This window comes from Martes martes (genome assembly GCF_963455335.1).
Source record: "Martes martes genome assembly, chromosome: 1".
NCBI lineage: Eukaryota > Metazoa > Chordata > Mammalia > Carnivora > Mustelidae > Martes > Martes martes.
In genome coordinates this window covers 11,329,751-11,349,851 of record NC_137888.1, presented here as the reverse complement: position 1 = coordinate 11,349,851, position 20,101 = coordinate 11,329,751, and the positions used below count along the sequence as shown (strand labels likewise).

General features: G+C 50.2%; 1 protein-coding gene across 2 annotated transcripts in view; it reads left to right on the top strand.

The window, feature by feature from the left end:
* Positions 1-19,553, top strand: part of IFNGR2 (interferon gamma receptor 2) — a 28,625-nt gene extending 9,072 nt beyond the window's left edge. The window contains exons 2-7 of one of the 2 annotated variants that reach the window (XM_080802554.1): positions 1,265-1,383; positions 6,952-7,154; positions 10,720-10,865; positions 15,199-15,358; positions 15,747-15,904; positions 18,411-19,553. In XM_080802554.1, coding sequence (XP_080658680.1) covers positions 1,358-1,383; positions 6,952-7,154; positions 10,720-10,865; positions 15,199-15,358; positions 15,747-15,904; positions 18,411-18,572 — 855 coding nt within the window. In that variant the 5' untranslated portion in view covers positions 1,265-1,357 and the 3' untranslated portion in view covers positions 18,573-19,553. Of the gene's footprint in view, positions 1-1,264; positions 1,398-6,951; positions 7,155-10,719; positions 10,866-15,198; positions 15,359-15,746; positions 15,905-18,410 lie in introns of both variants that reach the window. The other variant, XM_080802553.1, reaches the window with a different exon arrangement.
* The last annotated feature ends 548 nt before the right edge of the window (positions 19,554-20,101 follow it).

Here is a 20,101-nt window from a genome sequence, read left to right as displayed (position 1 = left end):
TCTGCGGGCCATGCACAGTAGCCACGGGGAGCGAGCTGGGCCTGCCCAGCAGGGCCTCCTTCCAGGCAACCCCAGCCTGCCTGCCTTTGGCCCTCGTGCAAATTGGCAGAAGTGCTGGTTGGCCAGTTGAATAAGGATTATTCTGGAACTGAGGCCTGCCTGAGCTCGGGGCTGTGGAGACAGCAGGCATTCCAGAGGTAAACAAGTGGCCACGAACTCTTGGTAGCACATCCTTCAGAGGAAGAGCCAGACAGACACCAATCTTTGAGATGGGATGCGTTTCCCAAAAACATACAGTTTGAATTTCCTGCTCTGAATTCTAGAACAGCATGTTTTTCAAAACCCTTCTTTCCGCCTTCTGGGCGTTGGTCACTCATCTTTCCATCTTGAAGAACAGCCCATCAGGATCATGTTTTCTTGCAAGAGAAGAAGAGCCTGTGGCAGTTGTGGTCCCCAGCCCAGTCCAGGTCACCCCAGGAGGGCGGCTCTGACCTTGGCAGTGGCTCCCTGGGGCAGGGAGCCCTGTTTGTAGCCCTCAGCCTTAACCGTGCCTGAGAATCAGCTGGGAAGCTTGTTGGAGATGTGGATTTCTTGGTCTGGGGTGGGGGGGGGGGTGGGCTGGGGGTGTGTGCTTTAAGCAGGACCTTGGCGACTGTGATACTGGGGGTCCTTGAGGAACACCGCAACCCTTACGAAGCCCAAAGGACATGTCTCACCCTCCACGTGCCTTTGGGCTTTGCACACCTGGTTTGGGGTTTGCACGTGTGAGTGTGTGTGCGTGTGTGGAGGTTTACCAGACGCTCCCTCGGTACGAATGCACGTCTGCAACTAAGGCTAGTCTGGGGCCAATGCATGTCACATGGCCACCGACTCAGCGTTCACTTACAGACAGTACAGCTGTTTACCCCTCGCTCCTGAAGAAGACCGTGAGCCCAGACTGTCAAGTTCACGTGCCCAGCCACACGTGCTTATTCAGGATAGAGCACGCATTCCAGTGGAGCCGGACTCCAGCACGCGGGCCCCGTTCCTAAGAACCGCAGCCTGCGGGCCCCGGGCCTCTCTTTCCCACCGGCTGTGTCACTGGTGCCATACTTAGCTCAAGGCCAGGGCGAGGGGACGTGCGTCGGGCAATAGCCATTTCTGCACTTGGACAGAAACGGAGTTGTGCGTTTAAATATTGTTGTAATCCGATTTTTCTCTCTCAACCCTCCCCCCTCTCTCTCTCCCCTCTGCCCCCTTCTCTTACTCCCTTGCCCCTTTCAAGACTCTCCCTCCCAGCTGCCGGCTCCTCGAAACCCGAAGGTTCACCTGTACAACGCCGAGCAGGTTCTGACTTGGGAGCCGGGGTCCCTGAGCAATGACACCAGGCCGGTGGTCTACCAGGTGCAGTACAAATAGTAAGCCGGATCCTTCTGTTGGCGTCCTTTTGGGAAGGGGTGCGGGGAGCCTCGGGGCCAGCGGCTCTGGCTTGCCTCTTGGCAGGATTGCCGGCAAATCCGCTGGAAACAGATATTCCTCTTGTACTTTTAAAATCTCCGAGGACAGGGGCGCCTGGGTGGCTCAGTGGGTTAAGCCGCTGCCTTCGGCTCAGGTCATGATCTCAGGGTCCTGGGATCGAGTCCCATATCGGGCTCTCTGCTCAGCAGGAAGCCTGCTTCCCTCCCTCTCTCTCTTTGCCTGCCTCTCTGCTTACTTGTGATCTCTCTCTCTGTCAAATAAATAAATAAATAAATCTTTAAAAAAAAAAAAAAAAAATCTCCGAGGACAGAGATTTCACAACCTCCCACTCATGCGAAGGCTTAAACGGCACTGGTGTCACAGAGACTGGGCTGCCTACCTACGGGACTTCTTAGTTGGGGGGCGACTTGGGTTCAGGAGAGGCTTGTAGAAGAGGGCTTCCTGTCTTGAAAGGGCAGGAGGCACCTTGTAGCTTTCATCTTCCTCAAGTTTGAAATATCTGGTTTATCGAACTTTACAGGCCAGATTTGGCCTACTAAGGAATGTATTCACTTAATCGCTACGAATTCTCGATCTCTAAAAGGGGTTTTCCATTTCACATGTTCTTCTGGGCCCTCATTCTCTCTCTCACCGGCTTTCACACTTTCTAATCCCTTGGTGTACAACAGAAACACACAGGGGAAGAAGTAAGACAAAATCGAAGTCCTCGGTGGTTACGTGTTTACTGTGTTACAGAGGTTAAAAGAAGACGAAGTTAAAATTATTGGCCAAGTCGTTTTGTATAACCAGTCACACAAACTGTAAGGAAATGGTAATGCTCCGTGCTTGGGGGAGTGTGGTTGATGGAGATTGTGCTGGGCGAGGGTGAGTTAGCCCAGCCCTCCTCCCGCAGCGTTAGCCACTGGACAGCTCAAGTCACAGAAATGCCCACATTACTTTCCCCCTACACAGCTGATACAAACTCCCATCAGAAAAAGATAAAGAAATGGGGTGCCCAGGTGGTTCAGTCGTTTAAGCATCAGACTCCTGGTTTCAGCTCACGTCATGATCTCCCGGTTGTGGGATCAAGCCCCACGTCAGGCTCTCAGAGTGGAATCTGCTTCAGATTCTCTCTCCCTCTCCCTCTCACCCACGTGCCGTCTCTCTCTCTATAATAAATAAATAAGATCTTTAAAAAAAAAGAAAGAAAAAAGAAGGAAGAAAAAACCACTCATATTCATGAAGATAGATAGACATTGAAGTATACATTCGTGTCCGTCAGCAGAAAAATGCCAAATTGTGTCATGTTAACTAGTCGTTGAACATTCAGGAACTATTAAAAAGGATAATCTGGTAGCGGTTGCAACTGTGTAAAATCTGGACCACATCTGTGGTCAAGAACAGGGAAGGAATCTGGAAAAATTACGGGCACTTAATTTGTAAGAGGAGCGTGTTTCCAGATGACTTCATTTTCACCTTTGAATGTCCATTGTAACAACATTTGCTAAATAAGAATAGATTCTAAACCAGGGTTTAGGGGTTATCTCTGAATAACATTTAGGTGTTCCTCAAGTAAGTACCAAGTAATCTATAGTAAGCGGACAGGTCCACAAGGACCAGGTACATAATTCGTGGGTCCAGCACAAAATGAAAATGGTACAAGGCCCCTTGCTCAGAATTACTGAGAATTTCAAGATGGCGGCAGCCACGCATCAAACTGAGTGACTCCTCAGAGTGGGGCTTTGGGCCCTGCACGGGTCCTGTGCCCACAAAACTTGCCCTACTCGGCACTCAGTAAACACTGAATCGTAGAACTAAACAAGATTTCGGTGACAGGAAGTCACAGCTCGTATCCTGACTAGCATTCCTTAGCCTTGAAGGGGGAAGTACATCTGTGGGTCGACGGAGCGCCTGGAGATAGTGGAAATATTCCTTAAAGCCTTTGACAGTTTCCTTTCCCAGACTAACATGTTTATTATACTTCATTTCCTTTTTGGAAAGCATTTTGGAGATGGTTTTTTCAGGATAGAAGATGGTTCTAGTAAAAGAAACAAAGGATGGGTTGAATGTAAACGTCCTTCTTCGGAAAAGTTGAGGGGTGACGAGAAACTGAAACCCGGGCTGGTCTTGTTTTCTTTTCCAGTCACAAATCTGATGAGAGGACGGCCTTTGCTCTTGTTTTGTTTTCAGAGACTTTTACATGTTTGGGACGTTTGAATGACATGAAATAATCATTTTGAGGCTTGTGGGACTTAAAACTTTTCCATCATATTTCTCTACAGTAAAGCATTACCATAATTAGAAATGAAGGTGCCTGTTTTCTGGTAGTACAGTAGCCAAACCCAGATTACACTGAGCACTGTGGGAAATTTTCAAGTTTAAATCAGGGGTTGCAGGGAGTGTGGCCTTCGTGCTGGGTTGGACCCACAGTGTTTAATTTTTTTTTTTTTTTCACTTAGTCCTGACATTAAAAAATCTGGAGATTTCACTTTTAAAAAACTTAACCTGACCAGCCCAGTCTTCTGAAACATTTTTTATTTCCTTTTTTTTTTTTTTTTCTGATTTTAACAACAACACGTGTTCTTTACAAAAAGGCTAGAACACCCAGGAAAGTAGAAAGAATAAAATTAAAACAACCTCATGCTCTGTGAGCCCAAGAATAATCCCTAGTCTCCTTCTGGCGTATTTCTCTCTAGACTTTTTTTCTAAATGCACGCACTTGGTTTGAAAATGTGCCCGTGTATGTGTAAAAATGAAACAAAACTGGGGTTATGCCTTTGGGTACTGCTTCCTTTTTTTTTTTTTTTTCAACCAAATGTAGTTAAGTGTATGAGCCTAGTGATCCTCCTAGTGATGTCTGTGTAAACATTTTTACCGCTCGTTTTATTAGAGGATGCATCACACATGATATATTCAATGCTTCCCCACTGGCGGGTGTAGATGGTCCCCAGCCTGCGTCCTCATACATAAATCGTCTGATTGTTTTCGTATATTTGGAGCAGAGGAATTGCTGGGCGCAAGGGGACACTCGCCGTTTTCGGAAGTGATGGAACAGAGACTGAACAGTGAAGCCCATAGCTGCCCAGGCGCGGGACAAGTGATTTACATGGTGCTTTCGGGGCCCCCGGTCCCGGCTCAGGCACTTTCGTTAATGTCAGCTGGTTCAACCTTCATGGTCCCTCGGAGGCAAATACCATCATTTATCCCCATTTTATAGATAAGGGGACTAAGGAGCAGAAAAGCGAAGTAACTGGGATTTGAACCCAGGTGGATCCGGCTCCAGAGTCCGTGTGTTCGGCCGCTGTGCCGTGCTCCCTCTCATGGTGCTCCCTCTCAGGACGAGGGCTGCTTTCACAGTGAGAAAACTCAGGGACAGAGGCAGTCCGTGCTGGACACATGGTGAGGGGGAGCCAGTGGGGACTCTTGGGGTGAGACTCAAACCACACACACCCCCACCCCCACCCTGCACCCCTGCACTCAGGCCCCAGGAGGCCAGAGTCTGGCAGGGGGCCGGGCCACGCTCTCCAGGCTGCGCTCATTGAAGTGCTGCCAACATCCCCTCATTTCTCTCGTTCATGAAGACAAAGCAATGTGGCCTCCCAAAGGCAGCTTCCTTTCCCTCTCTTCCCCCTGAAATTGCTGTCTTGTGTCAGCTGTCATTTCAATTCGGATGGTTTGTCCCTCTTCAGACCCCTTTGTGGAGAACCGTTTTTCAAAAGCAGTTCTGAGACAGGGCCAGGTGTGGAGGAGAGGGGAGGATGGGGAACGGGAGTGGTCCAGTCCCTGCTAAACGGGGAAATGACCTTTGAAATTGGGGAGCCTTTCGCCCAAGTTCAGCGGCTGGGATCTTCGGGGAGAAGGTTAGAGTATCTCTAAGTATCTGTGTAACTGTTTAAAGATCACTTACCCCTTCTGAAGCGCACCCCCAATCTAAGACGGGGGTGCCTGTGCTTGGGGACCCCTCTCCCCAGCACGGTCTGGCCCCGGGGCTTCGTGGTAAGCCACAGAAGCCGCGGCCACACATCTTCAAGTGGACTTCATCTTGCCACTTGCCACTTCGACAGAAGTTTCCAGTCAGGGTCAGAGGTACACTTAGAAGCACGTGTGGTGTCTGTAAGACAGTGGCAATGATCCCCAGCCTCCTCTCTCCTCTCTTCTGTCTCCCCCTCGCCCCACGTTCTAGGCCAGAGCCACTGTTGGGGGCATAGCGTGTCTCTACAGAGCACACTGCCTACTGCCCCCCATTGGGGTCTCTAGCAGCCACCTCCCTGGTTTTCCTCAAGTCTGTCACCTAAGAACAGAGGTCAGAGCTGGAGAGCAGAGCCCCGTGTGGGGATGTGGCATTGGGACTCTGGAGAATGCCTAGTCATTTATAAGAATATATGCCCTTGTATTAAGCAGGGTTTTCATACAGGTGACGCAGACTTTAAATGGGCAGCTATGGGGTAAAAAGAACTTCACACTAGCAGGAAGCGTGAGTGGGGTTTGTAGGAACCCAGTATCTTTCCTAAAGATGTCAGGGGCTGAGCTTGAAGAATTAAAATCAGTTGCAGGACCGAATGGGAAAAATCTGAGAAGAGACTCACATCCAGAATATATAAAGAACTCTTACAACTCAACAATTAAAAGACAACCCTGTTAAAATACCAAGAAAGAGTTTGAGTAGACAGTTCTCCAAAGAAGATAAACAAATGGCCAATAAATACATAAAAAGATGCCCAGCACCAATATTCATCAGAGAAATGCAAATTTAAAATCACAGGGACATACCACAGCACAGCCACTAGGATGGCTAAAATAAAAAAAGGCATAATGACAAGTGCTGGTGAGGATGCGGAGAAATCGGAACCCTCATACATTGCAGGTGGGAATGTAAAATGGTGCAACCACTTCGGAAGGCAGTTAAAAATAAGAGTTACGGTATCACCCATCAGTTCCCCTCTTAGGTGTTTCCCCCAGAGAATTGAAAAGTTACGTCCGCAAAGAAACTGGCACGTGAATATTTCTTAGTGTTACTCACAACAGCCAAAAAGTGGGAACAACCAACATGACCATAAACAGGTGAATGGAGAAACAAATGTCCTATAAGCATCACGCATCACGTCTGAAAACACACTACGTGGAAAGAGCCAATCAGAAAAGACCATGCGGTTCATGAGCCCCTTTGTAGGAAGTGTCCAGAGGAGGCAAACCCTGAGAAACTGAAAGGAGACGATTAATGGTCGCCTAGGGCTTGGGGGGTTGGGGCACAGTGGGGAGTGAGTGCTAATAGGTATGGGGTTTCTTCGGGGGATAATAAAAATGTCCTAAAATTGGTCATGGTGATGGTTGCACAACCCCGCCAATCTCCTGAAAGTCATTGGTTGTACACTTTCACTGGAGTGGATTCTTTGATCTGCACCTTGTATCTCTGGAAAGCTGCTTTAAAAAAAAAAAAAAAATCGGCTCAGGGGAAACTGTTGGATGTGGCAGAAGAGTGAAATCCACGAAGTGAAAGCCTTTTTTCCTTTGCAGCTTCTCTGGCAGTAGGTGGTACAACGCCAATGACTTAGGTGTGAACTGTATGAACCTCACCAAGCCGGAGTGTAACTTCACCCCAAGCAGCCTCTCAACGGGTTTCCCACCACATTTCAACATCTCTTTACGCGTCCGAGCTAAGCTGGAGGACCTGGTCTCCCCCTGGCTGACCGTGCCTTGGTTCCTGTCCTGTTGGAATGGTAAGAGAACTTGGCTCTAAAACTTCCTTTATCATTCAGGCTTTCTTCACTTTCCTCCTCGCTGAGCCGTGCGGACTCCATGCTCCCCAGTCCTGTCTCTCGCCCCGCACAGCCAGTGAACAGGTGCGTATGATGGTCGAACCCACGTACTGAGCGTGGAGGCTGGCGCTAGAGGAGTGTGAGTTGCTAAGACCAGGGGCTGGGAAGCCACAGCCTGTCGGCCACATCCGGCCCGCCAACCTGCTGTTGTAAATAAAGTTTTATTAGAACACAGTTTCACCGTCTGTTAATAACGTATGGTCTGTGGATGCTTTCAAGCTACAGCAGTTCAAGCTTTCAAGCTACAGTTGCAACAGGGATTGCCTGGCCCACAAAGCCCAATTTACTAGGACGCTTTACCAAAAAAAGCTCGTTGGCCTCTGGGCTGGATGGGACATATTGGCTTCACTGTCTTCCGGCACAACTTCCTTTATGTTTAAGAAAGACTTTCATTTGGCCTCGAACAGTGCCTGGCTCATGGTGGATATGCCCTGGAGCTTGGTTGAATGAGCAGATGTGCTCCCAGAAATCAGAAGGGGGCATAAGAACGGACAGATTCTAGTTTGTACTTCGCTCCTTCCATGATTCATTTCCCACATGGTCAGCTGTGTCCCAGTGCCCCAGTGTTTATGGTTTAGGCAAACTAAGCAGAGGTAGAAGACAGCTGAGGGAGTGTGGTCACGGTCTAGCTATTTGACGGGCTAGTAAGCAATTACTGTTTGTTTATCTTAGGTTCCATAATGGTATTTTATGTTTTTAAGGGTGGGGCGGGAGGGCCCAGGCTTTAGAGACACGTACTGGAGTAGTTACACATGAAATGATGTGGTGTTTGGGATTTTTCAAAATAATCCAGAGAGTGGGAGGGCAGAGGGCAAGGGGGATGAGAGGAACAAAATTGACCATGACCTCACGGTGAGTGAAAGTTGGGTGATGAGGACATGAGTTGTTACCATGACCTTCCCTCTCTTTCCTACGTGTCTGAGAGTGTCTGCCTTGGGAAGCTAGGAAGAGCAACCCACAGCTTGCACCATATGGTGTGGGGACAGGAAGAGAAGGCAGCGCAGTCCCCGTGGGCCAGGCAATTACGCGGACAAGTCGTCTGTCCTTGTGTAGAGAACCAGCCCATATCTGAGCTACGAAATGTCACCTAGCTGGGAATTAGTTAAGAGAAAAAGAAAAAGTAATGGTGGGCCCTGGCCCTGGTGCTGGAGAAGAGGAACGGGCTGGAAGCAGGGCGTGTTGTGAAAGTCACTGGTCCAGTGCCAGCCATCAGCGGCTCCCCGTCCTCCCGGCCTGAGCTGGGCAGCAGTGTTCCCAGGCGGTTCCCGGCTGGGCAGTCATCCCCTGCCCTCGCTTGCAAAGTCGGAGGCAGACGCGTCCTCAGAGTCCATCGCTGGGTCCAGCACCTGTGCACTTGGGGGGCACGACCAACACGAGGATGAGCGTGTGTGCAGGGAGGAGGAGATGGCTGCAGGGGCAGGCTGGTGGGGGTCAGGTCGGCCTCGCTTCAAATCCCACCTCTGCCCCTTACTGGCTAGGACTCTGGGCAACTGTGATGACCTCCAGGCCTCTGTGTCTCCCTGTGGGAACGAAGATGACCTTCTGTGGCGGGTACACAGAGCTGTGTGGACACGTGAAAATCCACGTCGCCGGGTTTACAGTGAGAGCTGGGCCGTGGAAGCTGTCAGCTGTCACCCGCGGATAATCGAGACTCCCTTCCGTGTGTTGAGAGAAGGCGGATCGTCTCCCCCTCAGAAGACAGGCTCATTTCCCCTCAAAAAGTGCTTCGTCGATGGAAGGGGCCTAAGAGCGGCAGGCGTTTATCCACACTCTACATCAGACCCAAGAAACCCGTTTCGTTACCTCTTGGCACCTGTCGCTTGGTACCAGATCCCAGATCCAGCACTCTCGAAGGGCAGCTCTCTCCACCCTGACCTTCCAGGGGACGAAATGACCGCTCAGGCTGGCACCCTAGCTTCCAGGCCCACCCCTGCGTGGAAGTCACAGAAAAGTCTAGAGAACATGTCCTACGGAGGAGACAGGCCGGAGGATAACGTGGCTTGAGCTGGTGGCGGGGGGCGGTAGAGGGGACCAGGCCGGCCAGGTCTCTGTCTAGACCTCATCCCTCCCCCACAGCCCATGACACCAGATGGTATGGCCGCAAACCCTGCAGGGACCAGCCCCTTGCCCAACAGGTGCCAGGGCCTTGCCCAGCCGGGAGAGCCCAGGCGGGAGCGTGGAAGGCACGAACGGTCTCAAACACACGACTGGCCACAGTGATCCGATCGGCGGCACGTGTGGACGGCGCAGGGACGGGCCTCTCGGAACTCACGGGACCCGAGCTACACACTCCGTCTGAGTGATTGTTTCGTACAAGAGGGAACCCTTCCTTCAGTGCGCTTCAGGGTCCCGGGAACTCTGTGAAAAGCTTCGAGAAATAGACTTCCAACTATATTTAAACACGGTCTGTTTATAAATACTCTTGTTCATTTGTAAGGAAGTACGAATGTGTATTGGACATAAATCTGCAAAGGAGCCAGGTGGTGGGTAAGGGGAGCAAGATCCTGTCCCCCCTCCCCCTCTGCCTGCACATCTGATCTGTGGTTAACCTTCCAGCTGTTTCTCTGCAAACCTGGTCACGGTGGCTGTTTGCCACATTCCTAAGCAGCATCGCTTGTGGCAAAATGACCCCTGACTGATAAGCTGCACCTCCCCTTCAGTGCCTTTGAGGGACCCGTGTCTTCAGCTGAACGCAGCAATCCTTGTAACTGCGCATGGTCCTCACGGGGACTCTGGAAACTTCCTGCGGTGCTGTCGTAAGAAATATTGGCTCTTGGGGCTTTTCAGCCTGGGAGGCTCCTGTACCGGCCTCTTGTGGGTCTCAGTCTGCAGGGAAGCTGTGTGCTGGGGTGGGGACTGGGTGGGGGGTGAAGAGACTGGCTCTGGGCCAACACGTGGACAGCTGCAAGGGCCCTCCTGCCACCGACAAGAAGCCCTGGTGCCACACTGTGGCCTTCCTGCCCCGTGGCCTTCCACGTGAAGCTTGTGCCCAGACCAGTCTCGGGGAGTGCGCTGTGCCAGAACGCGATCTCACCGGATTTAAAAATGTGTGTGGGGGGAGTGTGGGTGTGGGTGTGTGTACACGCCATATATATATATAAAATCATGTGTGAGAGGAGAAAATAAACCAAGACGAAATCAGAGAGGGAGACAAACCATAAGAGCCTCTTAATCATAGGAAATAAACTGAGGGTTGCTGGGGCCGGGCGGGTGGGAGATGGGGTAACTGGGGGGTGGGCGTGAAGGAGGGCACGTGACGTAATGAGCACCCGGTGTTGTAGGCACCGATGAATCACTGACCTCCACCTCTGAAATAAGGAATGCACTATATGTTAATTAACTGGGTTCCAATTAAAAAAATTAAAAAAAATAAGATTATATATTATATTATATATAAAACGTGTGTGTGTGTATATACATATATATGTGTGTGTATATATTTGTTTGTGCCGTTACTCTGTTTCAGTTACCGTTGGACCTCCTGAGAACATCTGGGTGACGCCGGGAGAAGCCTCCCTGATCATCAGGTTCTCCTCTCCCTTCGACATCCCTCCCAACCTGGGCTATTTCCAGTACTATGTCCATTACTGGGAAAAGGCAGGAATCCAAAAGGCAAGAGCATTTTTCTCCTTTTCTACATTTTTTCTACTTTGTTTTTCTTTTCTTTCCTTTGGACTTTCTGATACAGAAAAAAAAAATCAACTTGAAACTAGACGAGGAGGACAGAGAGTCCCCGTGTTGCCTTAGGGTCTGAGCCCTGAACCTGGTTTAATCCTTCCGCTCAAGACCCGAGCTTCTGCTCCCTATGCCCAGCCTTCCCTTCTGCCAGGTGGCTCCGAAGGCCCCTCTCTGCCACAGAGCCCCTGGGGCACTCTAAAGTGCGGAGAAGGTTCTAGAAAGTCTGTTTCTACAACAAGGAATCCACCCCTGCAGTCTGCAGGGTTTATGTAAGTTGCTGTGGTTTGGATGATTTGCAAAGAGAGCGCATATGAACAGGTGATAAGTCTGCTGGGAGGAGAGCGCGCCTTTTAGGGAAGAGGACAGGGTGTGGGAAGGTTCGGGATGTCTGGGGATCTGCAAGGGCCAGGGTCGTCAGGAATGCAGGAGGGGCTGCGGCGGGCCGCGAGGCTGGCAGAGGTGGCATCAGACCAGCAACGCCTGGTCAGCCCTAGTAATATGAGGGATGGTGCTGGCCTTTGGTCGTCCGCGTGCCTGATTGTCCAAGCTGCATGTCAAGAGGTTTCATTATCTATGTGCGTTTCCGGGTTTCCTAAACTCAACAGTATTATAATTGTTTTGGTTTTTTGTTTGTCAGTTTTATTGTGATATAACTGACATTCATCACTGCACAAGTTTAAGGGGTACAGCATAATGGTTTGGACTTACGTGTATTATGAAATGATTATAGTTTTTTGTAATGCTAAGAGCTTATGTTAATCGAGAGTTTTCTTTGCGTGGGGCCCTGGACCAGGCATTTTATTTTATTTTATTTTATTTTATTTTATTTTACTTTTTTAAAGATTTCATTTATTTATTTGACAGACAGAGATCACAAGTAGGCAGAGAGCAGGCAGAGAGAGAGAGAGAGAGAGAGAGGGAAGCAGGCTCCCCGCCGAGCAGAGAGCCGGACGCGGGACTCGATCATGAGATCGAGTGACTGATCGAGACTGAGATCATGACCCGAGCCGAAGGCAGCGGCTTAACCCACTGAGCCACCCAGGCGCCCTGGACCAGGCATTTTAGATGCACATTTAGTCTTTGTCCCGAGCCGTGTCACAGAGAAGAAAACCAGCTGGTTGAGTAAGTTGCGCAGGGTCAGCAGCTGACAGCTAGCACATCAGCGCAGGGACATCTGAGCCCAGGGTCCGTGCTCTGCAGTTTGTCTTTTTTTTTTTAAGATTTTATTTGTTTGGCAGAGAGAGTGCACAAGCAGGGGGAGGAGCAGAGGGGGAGGGAGAAGCGGGCTCCCCACTGAGCAGGGAGCCCTATATGGGGCTCGCTCCCAGGACCCCGAGATCGTGACCTGAGCCAAAGGCAGACGTCTAACCAGCTGAGCTCCCCAGGCGCCCCCGTGCTCTGTGGATCGTCCCCCACAAGTTCACGCTTGTCCTCCCTCCCCATTTCTTCATGGCGAATCTTAAAACACTGAGGAAGGTAAAGCTCCCGGAAGAGTAGACTCTTATCATGTGAGGAAGAAGGAACGAACCATTTCCCTGCATCAAGAGGTCAAGGTCTGGTCAACTAGGATGGAGAAGGCCTGGAAGATTCCAGAAGGGATTCCCCTTTCCCCCTTCCTACCAGAGCAGCAACACTTCGGACTTGTGTGAACAAAGATTCTAGGGCTCGAGTGAGTGTGAGAGCCACCAAAATATCCGCATCCCAGCTGTGAGTCTGTGTCCCCAAGACCAGCCCTTGGATTTGCTGGAAGGACCCACGGGACTTGGCATATGGTTGTATTCACGGCTATGATTCATTACAGAAGAAGGACACGGAGCAAAACCAGCAAAGGGAAGAGGAGCGCGGGCCAAACTCCAGAGGAAGGCAGGCACACGCTTCCAAGAACCTTCTCCGGAATGACTCAGACAGGACACACTCAATTCCTTCAACAACAAACCGTGACAACGTGTGAAATGTTGTCTACCGGGGAAGCTTATCGGAGATGCAGTGCCCAGGGCTTTTATTGGAAATGCGGGCCCCTTCTCCTTAGCACAGATCAAAATTCCAGACTCCTAGAAGGAGAGCAGGTGGTCAGCATAGAAAACATTGTTTTCACCATAAGCCACTGATATTACTTAGGGAATGGCGGGGTTATTTCTGGATTCCGAGTTCCCAGGCGCCAGCTTTGGTTAGCCTGGCAAACAGGCCCCCCAAGGACAGCAGTCTCAGGTCTCTGCAGTCTTTGATTCTAAATTCTAGAAATGCCAACTGGCCACTGAAATAAACCCCAGAGGAAGTTTATATTTAAAATGGCATCGTGCGGTGGGGCGCCTGGATGGTGTAGTCGCTTAGGTGCCAGACTCTTGGTTTGGGCTCGGGTCATGATCTCCGGGTTATGGGATTGAGTCCCAGTAGGGCTCCACGCTCAATGCGGAATCTGCTTGCGATTCTTTCCATCTGCCTCTGCCCCTCCCCCACCACACTTGCGTGCTCTCTCTCTCTTTCTCAAATAAATAAATAAATCTTTTTAATAATTGCTGTATGGGGCATCACGAGCAAAAATTTTTCCCCTCTGCCCTGGCAGTCCCTCAGCATTAAACAGAAGGAAGAAAAATCATCTATGGTCCTACTATTCCTAAGTAAGGCGACTATTTTATATATTTTTTTAAGATTTTATTTATTTATTCAGCAGACAGAGATCACAAGTAGGCAGAGAGGCAGGCAGAGAGAGAGAGAGGGGGAAACAGGCTCCCTGCCGAGCAGAGAGCCCGATGCTGGGCTCGATCCCAGGTGCCACATTTTGTATTTTTAAAAATAAGATGCTCTCTACATACTCTTGAGTAATCTGCCGGTTTTCAGCCAACACGATAGCAGCTTCATCTCCGTGTCGCTGAGCATATGTTATACCACCGTTTCAAACGGCTGTGGCGTTTTTCTGCTACATCTCAAAATAGGAAAGCAGGGGCTCCTGGGTGGCTCAGTGGGTTAAAGCTTCTGCCTTCGGCTCAGGTCATGATCCGAGGGTCCTGGGATTGAGCCCCGCATTGGGCTCTCTGCTTGGCAGGGAGCCTGCTTCCTCCCTTCTCTCTCTGCCTGCCTCTCTGCCTACTTGTGATCTCTGTCTGTCAAATAAATAAAATCTTTTTAAAAAAAAAATAGGAAAACAATCCCCTTATAAGAAACCCTATATGGCCATAATATATCTTTCCCCCCTTTCCCTGTGGGACAATGGTGACTTCGTCCAGGAGAGCAAGATGCCATTGACTAGAGGGATCCAGAGGCAGCACCAGAAATAGGCTGAAGGGAGGAGACAGAAAGCTCCAGAATCTGGGATCCAGCTGTGTCCCAATCACGTAACTCACCAAGATCATGTGGGCCAAAACTCTGTAAGAGGCATCAGCCCATTTCAGTTAAAACTAAAACCAGACTCGGAACGAAAAGAACGTTATTTCCCACCATGATGTTTTTTCCTCTGTCGGTTGGCTAGCTTGAAGAATCTAGAATACATTAACCGTGAAGTACAAAATAGTGATTTTAAAGTAAACACACTGGGCATAGAAGCAATTTTATTATTTTTTTAAGATTTTATTTATTTATGTATTTTAAAGAGAGAGAGAGATTGCGGGAGGGTGGGAGAGGGACGAGCTGACTCCCCCCTGAGCATGACTCGGGGCTCGAACTCACCACCCTGAGCTCATGACCTGAGTTGAAACCAAGAGCCGGATGCTTAACTGACTGAGCCACGCAGGTGCCCCATTTAAGGAGAAAATTTCATCCCAGACATGGGGACCTGGTAGATTCCAGGGGTGGACCTCCGTGGCCACGGCAGGCCCCCTGAGGCCTCACAGCCAGAAAGACAGCTCTGAAGCCCTCAGTGTCTTTCTCCACACGGTTCACCACTTTCGCACATAAAATATGTCCACTGCAAACCAGTGACTCTTTCAAAACAGAATCTCTTGGGACACCTGGGTGGCTCAGTTGGTTAAACGGCTGCTGCCTTCGGCTCAGGTCATGATCCCAGCATCCTGGGATCGAGTCCCGCATCGGGCTCCTTGCTCGGCGGGGAGCCTGCTTCTCCCTCTGCCTCTGCCTGCCTCTCTGCCTACTTGTGATCTCTGTCAAATAAATAAATAAAATCTTTAAAAAAAAACAAAACAAAAAAACAGAATCTCTTTCGTTGGTGACGGTGTTCCCTGGGGATTTGAGGAAACACTGGCAAAGCTACAAGCGGCTCGACCACATCTCTCTGGGTCATGTTCACATGTTCCTGTTGGCGTTTTTTACGTAGGTTAAAGGTCCTTTCAAGAGCAACTCCATCGTGTTGGATGGCTTGAGACCCTTAAGAGAATACTGTTTACAAGTGAAGGCGCATCTCTTCCGCACATCCTGCAACACCTCTAGGCCCGGCCACTTAAGCAACGTAACTTGCTACGAAACAATGATGGATGGTAACACCTGCCTTCCTTACGTCCTTTCTGAGCTGGGACCAGAATCCTCCCCGAGTAGTGTGACCCGGGCTGGCTTTCGAGGTGGAGGGCGGTGGCAGTGGGGAGACCCAAAGAGAAGGGGCGAGAAGCCAGCGCCCAAGTAGGTCTAACCAGCTCATGCTGGGATCCTGTGACAATGACACCGCCAGGCAGCTACCACCGCCCGATGTTAGGGTCGCTTTTAGTAGTTACGCACTCGAGCGTGCGAGGCTGGGCAGGGGAGGGACAGCGTGTGTCCATCTCAGGAGGATGTGGACACTATCGAAGCAGTTGGCAGTGAAGGCTGACCCGGTGTTTGTATCGTGTGTGGGATGGGCCTCTTGTTCACTCTCGTGTCGTCTTTTTTAAGCTACTACCAAGCTTCAGCAAGTCATCGTCATCGCCGTGGGAGTCTTTCTGTCGCTGGCAGTGCTGGCGGGGGCCTGTTTCTTCCTGGTGCTGAGATACAAAGGCCTGGTAAAATATTGGTTTCACTCTCCGCCAAGCATCCCGTCACAAATCGAAGAGGTACGTGTGCACACATCCATGGGGTGACATGTCAGCCCTCTGTGGCCCCGTGGTAATGCCTAGGAGTCCGGCAGTGGACAAAGCCACGGACACAGAGTGTGGAGTTAAAAGTGGTTGAGGGCAGGGGCGCTGGGGGGCTCGGTCGGTTGAGCGTCTGACTCCTGATCTCGGCTCAGGTCTTGATCTCACGGCTGTGAGTTCAAGCCCCGCGTTGGGCTCCACACTCGGTGTGGAGGGGAAAAGAAGTGGTACAGGGTTATTTGTACACCCGTGTTCATAGCAGCAATACGCACAACCCCTAAATGCTGGAAGCAACCTAAGTTTCTGTCAGTGGATGGATGGATAAACAAAGTGTGGTCTAGCCCCACCATGGAATGTGATTCAGCCATAAACGGGAAGGGGAGTCTGACTCATGCAACAACACGGGTGAACCCTAAAGACACGATGCTCGGTGAAATCAGCCGGTCACAAAACGACAAATTCTGTGTGATTCCACTTCCATGACATACTCAGAAGAGTCAGACTCACAGAGACTGAAAGTAGAGTGGTGGGCGCTGGGGTGTGGGTGCGGAGGGGGCAATGGGGAGTGAGCATTTAATGGGGACAGAGTTCTAGTTTTGCAAAATTAAAAGTTCCAGAGATGGTGGTGAGGCTTGTCCAACTGAGTGAATGTATTTTATGTCACCTAAAAATGGTTCAGATGATCATTCTGTATTCTAACAGTGTATTTTGCCACAACTTAAGACAATTTTTTTAATGGCATGAGGTTGGTGGAAAAGGTGGCCTGGCGTGGCCAAGAGATCACCTGTGAAGAAAGCCACCAGGACACCTGGCAGAGGGTGGGAAGGCAGTGGAGACAGGGCTGTAGGGCGTGAGCTGTGCACTTAGAAGGATTCTAGAGGAAATGCACCCAGGGCTGTGAGTACAGAGCCATCCACACTGAGAGCTCACTGGATGTCACTTGTATTCTGAAAGACCTGAGGAAGACAGGTGGACAGGGTCTCGTGGGAAGTCGCTTTCCTGCCCAGCATCCCCACCACCACCGCCGCCCAGGCTCCGTGAGGTGGCCCAGCCTTCTAGGAGCTGATGGAAGATTATTTAAAAGTATTTGTCTCTGGAGGTTTATTAGCAGTAAAATCGGAGTAAAGGTACTGGAAACAGACTCTGCGTCTGCTACACCTAGAAGGAATAGGTGTTAGATAAGGCCCAAGTCTGTAGAGAAGGAGTAGTGCTTCTAGAAAGAGCTGGAGTCCCTTATCTTCCTTCCTCCATCACGAGGTGTTTAAAGTACCCAGACAGAACTCAAATTACGTGTGAAGTCCCCCACTAGAAAACTCCAGGCCGATTCCACTCACGTGAGGCATCTAGAATAGTCCGCCTCATAGAAGCAGGAGTAGAATGTGGTTGCCGGGGGCGGGGGAGAGGGACCCGGGGGGATGCCGTTCAGCGGCCATGAAGTTCCAGTTATGTGGGATGAGTAAGTTCTGGAGAGCTGCTGTGTGTCAGCGTGCCTAGAGGCAGTAGCGCCTTGTGCGTTTAGAAATTTTTTAAGAGGGTAGAACTCATGTTAGGTGTTACTACAAAAAAAAAAAAAAAAAAAGAAAGAAAGAAAGAAAGAAAGAAAGACAAACAAAAACAAAAGACCTTCCCTGGTTAATATTTTCACACAGTAGCAGCCCTCAGTGGGCGTCGGCATCTTACCTGCTCCGATCTCTCTCACGGTAAAACCACCAGCAGGTCCCTGTGAGGTGAATTTACTACTAGCTGTTTCTTTGGGGCATGGGTCTAGAACAGAGTCTTTCGGTTCACTTCCCTGGGAAAGTGTGAAAAATAGATATCAAAGGGCACTGAGGTTACACGAGAATAACGAATCAGGTTTCACTTATATTTTTGAGGTTTCACAAGCGCTCAGGATTGGTTTATGCTCCTCTTGTCGCCCGTCAGCTCTGGGCTCGCTGTGTGTTTCGGTGTCTGTCGGCCCGTCTGACAGCGAGACGGGAGTTTCTCGGTCACACAGCGGTGACATGATGGCTCAGCCTGGTGCTGAGGCCGGAGGGAAGGGGCAGGTGGGGCGCCATGAGGCCCCCTCCGTCTCTCCTTGCTTCTCTGCTTGGTGTGTGTCGTGTGAGGTGGAAGTGACCGGTGGGTAGAGGGGCTGAGGGAAACACGGGCCAACTTTCCCTCTTTTCCCCCATGAAGGGTGAACTGGAGGCCCCTCGTCCTCCCTCACCGCAAAGTGAGAATCCCAGAGCCACTTCCGGGGAGAAACAGGCCCCAGGCCCGCACCAGGGGCGGGAAGTCACAACGCGCTTTTCCCAAGGCACTGTGTGAGCTTGGTTGGCCCTGGGATTCCTGTTGAGGTGACTGTTAACGTGAGGGGCGTTCTTGTTTGAGAAGTGGCTTCGCTGGTGGTCAGAATAGGAAGGTACCAACTCAACGTCAGGTAGAAGGTCCGCCATGTTGAACTGAGAAGCTAATGACGCTGTTGGTTTTCAACCTTTTCAAGTATCTGAAGGACCCGAGCCAGCCTATCCTAGAGGCCCTGGACAAGGACACGTCGCCAACGGATGATGCCTGGGACTCTGTGTCCGTCATTTCGTTTCCAGAGAAGGAACAAGAAGATGTTCCCCAAAGCACTTTGACCCAAAACTCTGGTGCGGTCTGCTAGCCTGTGGGGTGAAGGCTCTGAGCCGAGGAAGCTGCTGGAGTCCCTGTCAGGACTTTATGGAGCCTGGCATTCCATATCCCTGTCCCCAAAAGGCCCGTCAGTGCCTGGGAAGATGTAACGGGTCTCATGGGGGCGACAAGCTTATTGATTTTTTTCTTCAAACTAAGAGTTTTCTAATCATACGCGTTTTCAGAATAATTCTACAGATATGTCCCCGAAAGATTAAGATTTCTCTTAAACACTAAAAAGACATGTAATTATTTGTTGGCAAATGGGCGTCTGGTACGCCTCTGACACTTTTTCGTCAGCAGCCAGGACACGAGGTCCCCTCCTTGATGAAGCCCCTTGGGCAGATCATGTCACCCATCCCAGCCTGTTCCAAGAAGGGACATTAAGTGGCCCTTCTTCATATCCAGACACCTGGCTTGAAATGTGATTAGTCCTGTAAATAGTTCCCCAGAGATTAAGCCTTTTTTTTTTCCAAGTTAGGAATAAAAGACTATAATTAACTTTTTAAAAGTCAATGTGAAGTTTCTGCTTTCCACTTCACTTTCTTGATTTTGGTCTTTATCTTCTGCAAAGTTTCAACCATTTAAAATTCCTCTCTCTAAATTTCTGTTTTCTTAAGTAACACCCGGTAGAGCTCCCAAGGACTCATGGTCACTCAGCGAGAACAGTCTCCATGTGTCCCGATTCCCTAGGAAGGCATAAAGGGCACTTTCAGAAGCTGCATGAGCCTGGGTGGCTCAGTTGGTTAAGCAGCTCCCTTCGGCTCAGGTCATGATCCCAGCGTCCTGGGATCGAGTCCCACATCCGGCTCCTTGCTCTGCAGGGAGCCTGCTTCTCCCTCTGCCACTCTGTCTGCCTGTGCTCGCTCGCTCTCTCTCTCTCTCTCTGACAAATAAATAAATAAAATCTTTAAAAAAAAAAAAAAAAAGAAGCTGCATGAGCACGTCACCCAGGATGACTCGTGCATTGACCAAGACAGGGGCCTGTAGGCAGTAAAGAGAATTCGCTAACAGTCAACGGTGACACCTACAGGGCATGTGCGTCTTCTGATCGTGTAAGTATCGACAGGTTCTGGATTAAAAATCCATTTCTGTGACTCTTAGCATTTAGGAAGTGGACGTGTAGCTGCATGTCCCCTCCCCCGGCGCGCACGCTCGCGCACACACGCACGCACACACACACCCCAAGTGATACACTTGCTGTAAGGTCTGCTTTCCAAAGAAGCCCCTCCTGGCAGCCAAACCTCACTGGGAAGAGGAGGCAGTGACTTTGTAAGAAGAAGCAGCTTCTAGCACTCATTGATGGGGCCACTTCTCTCTCTCTCATTCGGGGCCTGTGCCACTGGTGAGGAATCGGCCCTGGGGCTGAGCTTCTAAGCAAACGCTGCTCCCAGAGGCCTGGCTGGGATGTTATTGTGTCAGAGAGGAGAGTGTGCCCATGACACCAAACCCACTTCAGCATCCTAACTCAGTAAACACCCCAAGGAGGCCTGGGCCTGGCCTATAATCCGGGGAAAAGGA